Raw genomic sequence first — 4,992 nt, 5'->3', positions numbered from 1 at the left:
TGCCCCGAGTGATACTTCCCAGTGTCGGCTGCATTAAATGCGCAAATATCTGCATGTAATATGTTCATTCATGAATGTGCAGGACGAGTAGTGGAAATGCAGCCTGTACACCTTCTATAGAACGGCCTTCACCGGAAGCCTCCACCCATAACCTGCAGGCGCCCCAGTGAGCCGGACTGGATCAGCAGGAATCCCTGCTAGAACGTGAGTACAAGACCCAACGCTGCAATACCTTTCCAATGACGCCATTGCTGCAGTAAACTGAAAGATAAAAGATCTTTGCTATAAATGTGCTCCAAGATGGCGGCTCTCATAGATTAGAGTTAGGGCCGCACTATGCAGAGGGGCCCCGGACCAGGCAGTGCGGCTTCCACATATTGCTGTGATGAATCGAGGAGTGCGTTTGCCATTCGTGTCGCTGGGTAAAAGATCCAGACGCATGGCATTGAAAAAAACCCACAAGCGGCAGTGAACACGGCGCTGGTACCAGCTCTCCCAGTAATTGCCAGTCCGGCCCGCCTGGAATCTAGCGAGGAGTAGGGAGCTGCGGCCCTTACCGCTCCCATACACCAACAATGAAGAGTCAGCTGACACCGAAAACCTTGTATTATCCAACCACACCATCGACCCACAAGGTGGCCACGGAGGACAGACATCTCTAGTACAAGCAGCTTCATTGGATGCCGCCATGTTCTCTTCTGAACCCATTGGAGAGAATACCGCCCCATCATTCACACACGTGATCCCAGGCCAGAGAAAAGCATTCTGGGACTTGTATGCCACTACAAACCGCCACCAATCCCTATCATACACTATACATAGCCCCTTCCAGAGGGAGTGGGAGGCCCCGTTCAGATCTGCACATTTTAGGAACGTCAGAATAATTCCATTTGGTTTCCAGCAAAATGCACATTATATATAAACCCAGCTAAAACCCGCAACATGTCAACAGGCACAGCAAGGGGCCTTCTTCATGAATGACACCAGTTTTAGAATGAAATCAACAAATGAGAGCTCCAGCTAACGATTATTTTCATAATTGATTAGTTGCCCGATTATTTTTTTCAACTAATCGATTGGTTGAATTTAAAAAAAATCTCTCCCCCAACCAACTAACCGATAACGAGAATAGTTGCCAACCGTTCTCATAATCGATGATCAATTGAATCGATTAATTGTTGCAGCCCTACTTCAAATATCTATAGAAATCTTATCAATGATTAAATTAAATGTAAAGACAAGAAGTTTTTGTTGCGTTTTGGATGGAGTGGGGGGAAGGGTTTCACCTCACTGGGGAGATTCACCCTCCATTGTCCTGGTGACTGTGACACAATATTCACCAGAGCAAGAATGGAGGAGAAACCTTCCAATGGGGACACCAGTCTAAGTGGGGGGATATCCTCTCCTCTTACTTCCTGCCGTGTCTCTGTTACAGGAAGTAGAAGGAAATCTCCCCGACACCTCATCCTAAACTACAGACCAGATTTGGGTTTTCCACACACTGGAACTACAAATCACCATCATTTGATTCATTCCTGGAGTTGTTCTCTATATACACACCTGACAACCTAATTACAATTACCCATAAATATTACCAGCATGCTCCCCTCCTCCAGCCAAACCCGCTCTGCCCGTCCCCGGCTACGGCTCATAGGACTGGCAAAGGGTCAGGACGGTTTTACTGGAGAACATCCAGAAGGCGGGGTACACGGGTTCGGTAAAGCGGGCATTAAATTTATAAATCTGGCTACACTTTTTCCCCACGCAGAAGAAGGCAACGTAGCCATCGTCACAGTTCAGCAGCACCCCGTATTTGCTGGCGTTGGGGGTGGTGAGGTCGGTCTGCTTGTCATCATGCCAGGCCTGCAGCTTGCCGTTGCACCACTCAATGCACCAGGAGACTTTATTCCGGCCCAGGCGGCTCTCTGTTCCGAAGCGAGCTATGCTCTGATAGGCCACGCCAAAGCCGCTGAAGTTGCCTCCCTCCTTCTCCACCTCCCAGTAGTGAATGCCGCCGCGAAAGGCCTGGTGGCACAACACCTGAGAGCAGCTGACAAACCTGTGTGGGTTGTCTGGGTAGTTTTGAGGGGTCTCGCTGACGCCCATCTTGGTGAACCTCTCACTTATGAACACCTTCTTGTGTGCGGTATGAAAATTCGCTGCCAATCTCTCGGCATCTGCGGAGGAAACAGAGCGGAGAGCGTCACCCAAAACCATAGAAGTCAGATGGTGGGAGATCTTCACCACACACGGTACAATGGGCGCCAACGTGGAACTCACATTTCAGGAGTTGTTCCCTGGAGTCCGGTGGAGCGACAGAGGTGGAGCGCGGAGCTCTGCGCGGCTTGGCTGAAACATAAAATCAGATTGTGAAGTCTTCTTCTGATATAAAGCAGAGAAGTCAATCAGCAGCACTACAGCGATATACAGGCATTCCTCACTTAAAGGAGAACTATGAGGGGGGGGGGCTTGTCACTCACCTCGTAGTTCTAGCAATGAGACTGTCACAGGTCGGCTCAGTAGATCGGGAGGTGAGGGAACACATACCGGCGTTCGCTCACCTCTCCATCCTGTCACGGCTCTCTGGCGTGACAGGGGAGGGGCTGGATTCCCCCCTCCCCGCTCCGATCTGCCAGCGCTGACTGGCTGAACGGACGGGGGAGGGGGCGGGTACAGCTGGCTCTGCCTCTAGATAGGCAGAGCCAGCTGTCACTCACACAGCTGGGCGGATCCAGTCAACTACGTCGGGATCCGCTCCGGCTGCTGCGTCTCAGTATATAATGAGCTACAGCTCCCTATATACTGAGCCTAGGGTGACGGGAGGACGCTGGTTTGTGTCCTCCCGTTACCCTAAGGAGAACTATGGGGGAAAACACTGACCCTATAGTTCTCCTTTAACGACCGTGTTCCGTTCCTACGACCAGGTCGTTAAACTAATTGGTCGTTAAGTGAGGAACTCTATAGCGTTGCAGATGTACAGTACCGAACAGCGTACTGTACATCGCGCAAAGACAATACTTTCCGGGACCCGCAGTGAAGATCGGAGGACGTCACTTCCACCGGCGACACGGCGCACCGACGCTGACACGCGAGGTCGGAGGTCGCTCGGCGGTCCGTCGTAAGTGCGAGTGGTCGCAAAGCAGGTAAGTCGTTAACCGTGGAATGTCTGTAGTTCAAGATGTCCATTCATTGGACAAAGACGTCACAATAGTCAGAGCCAACGTTTCGAGACCGCACAGGGGGGCCCTTCCTCACGTCTGGGTCACGTCTTTCTGCCCTCAGGAAGGGACCCCGTGCGGTCTCGAAACGTTGGCTCTGACTATTGTGACGTCTTTGTCCAATGAATGGACGTATTGGATTATATCGCTGAGTGCTGCCGATTTACTTCTCGGCTTTGTGTTTGCACGGCGCCGTCTTCTTCATTGGCCTGGACCGTTGCAAGGTGTGCGGACGGCTCCCCCTATCTATCCACTTCTTATGATATACGACAATCCTCTCACAGCCCTCAGCACCAGGACCTCACCATTCTGGCCCGGCTAGACCTTACAACAGGTTCCACCCCGAAAATGACTTTGGCCAAATGTCTTGTTCCTGCAACAACTGACCAGGAGCAAGCACGCTGCCAATGAAGCCCCGACTTGTGATCTGCACTTATGTTCTGGGTCAGACAACACGGGAGCCATTGGATCTGCATGGCCGCCAAGCAATGGTCATGTTCAGGAATAGAGATAGGTATGCGATATGGAACGCCTATCAGTCTATATCACAATCCCTTCGTCAGAGCTCCTCATACGTACCATCAGGTGGATGTGGGTCAGACGCTGGGGTGCCGCCTTGTTTATCTGGAAAAGAGTGTTGCAGGATTCAGATGACGTATATCTTCTAGATGCTAATACATACGAGTGCTGAGGAACAATCTTACCGTTGGCACCCGTTGTTCCAGTGTTTGGGGTCATTCTCAGTCCGCACCTTCCCCCATAGACACCCCTAAACTATGATTCCTGAGGGACAGGCAGCGATCTCCGGGCTGGGAAAAGGCGGACACCGGGGTGTGTTGGGGGTAGAGACATTGGGGTGAACTTACCATTACAGCTGGAGATACCCCTATAGTCTGAACTCTATCCCTGACCGAGCAGGAGCAGCTTTCATATGTCCCACTGCCATGGTATGCCTCAGCCTGTCCTCATGTGGGGGGCACACTGGGGACATCTCCAGGACCATCAGATAATGGAAAGTGAACAGCACCGTTCTCATTAAAGGGTCACTCCAGCCCCTCCACTAATACCTCATTGTTCTTGTTCAGTCCCTGCCGGTTTTATCTATCATGGGCTTTGAAGTGATTAGATCTTTATTATCAGACTTCCGGGCTGAGCCTCCAGGACGAGGGATCTCATCATCTCTGAAGAATCAGGGATCTCACCAAGAGGAGTGTGGACACCCCTAGATGGACGGGGACAGAACCGGGAACTATGGCAGGGACATCCCACCAGTATAGTTGTCAGGGTGGCAGACAAGTCGGTGACACTTACTCTTCTTGTTTGGCTTCTCATGGCCGTCCTCGTTGGTTTTTTTAGTGAAAGGAAGCTTCCATTCTGTATGGAGAGAAAGGAGGATGAGCGGTTAGAAAGTGGCATCGATGCGGACAAAGTCCCTGTTAGTATTAATTAGGATTTCTAGTGATAAACTACAAAGAGGACCCCCCTATGTAAGCATAGAGTATACCGTGACCCCCCACCGTATTATACCGATATATGCCAGTGTCCTATCTTGCTCCGGCTCTGGTGTCCTCTTTGATTTCATTTCTGGAGTCTCCTCTGTAAGAAAGGGACAGGCAGAGGTCAGGTGGTTTCAGGGTTCTTGGAGATGGAAGTATTATAAGCGGGTCTGTACCACAGTCAGCATGACAGCCCTTGGATAGTGTGACCATACAACTCACAATCAATGACGGCAGAACTACAAGTCCCAGCCAAACAGAAGAACGAGAGAGAGATG

General features: G+C 50.9%; 1 protein-coding gene across 1 annotated transcript in view; it reads right to left on the bottom strand.

Moving 5' to 3' along the window:
- Positions 1–1,627: 1,627 nt before the first annotated feature.
- LOC108802753 (E3 ubiquitin/ISG15 ligase TRIM25-like) overlaps positions 1,628–4,992 on the bottom strand; it is a 9,942-nt gene continuing 6,577 nt past the window's right edge. The window contains exons 5-9 of the mRNA XM_018574607.1: positions 4,746–4,814; positions 4,530–4,592; positions 3,798–3,842; positions 2,281–2,349; positions 1,628–2,177 (exon numbers count right to left, since the gene is read on the bottom strand). Coding sequence (XP_018430109.1) covers positions 1,642–2,177; positions 2,281–2,349; positions 3,798–3,842; positions 4,530–4,592; positions 4,746–4,814 — 782 coding nt within the window. The 3' untranslated portion in view covers positions 1,628–1,641. The remainder of the gene's footprint in view (positions 2,178–2,280; positions 2,350–3,797; positions 3,843–4,529; positions 4,593–4,745; positions 4,815–4,992) is intronic.

The sequence above is a fragment of the Nanorana parkeri genome, unplaced genomic scaffold (assembly GCF_000935625.1).
Source record: "Nanorana parkeri isolate BGI_ZX_2015 unplaced genomic scaffold, ASM93562v1 scaffold3085, whole genome shotgun sequence".
Lineage (NCBI taxonomy): Eukaryota > Metazoa > Chordata > Amphibia > Anura > Dicroglossidae > Nanorana > Nanorana parkeri.
The sequence above is the reverse complement of the archived record's forward strand: the minus strand, read 5'-3'. Positions and strand labels throughout refer to the sequence as shown.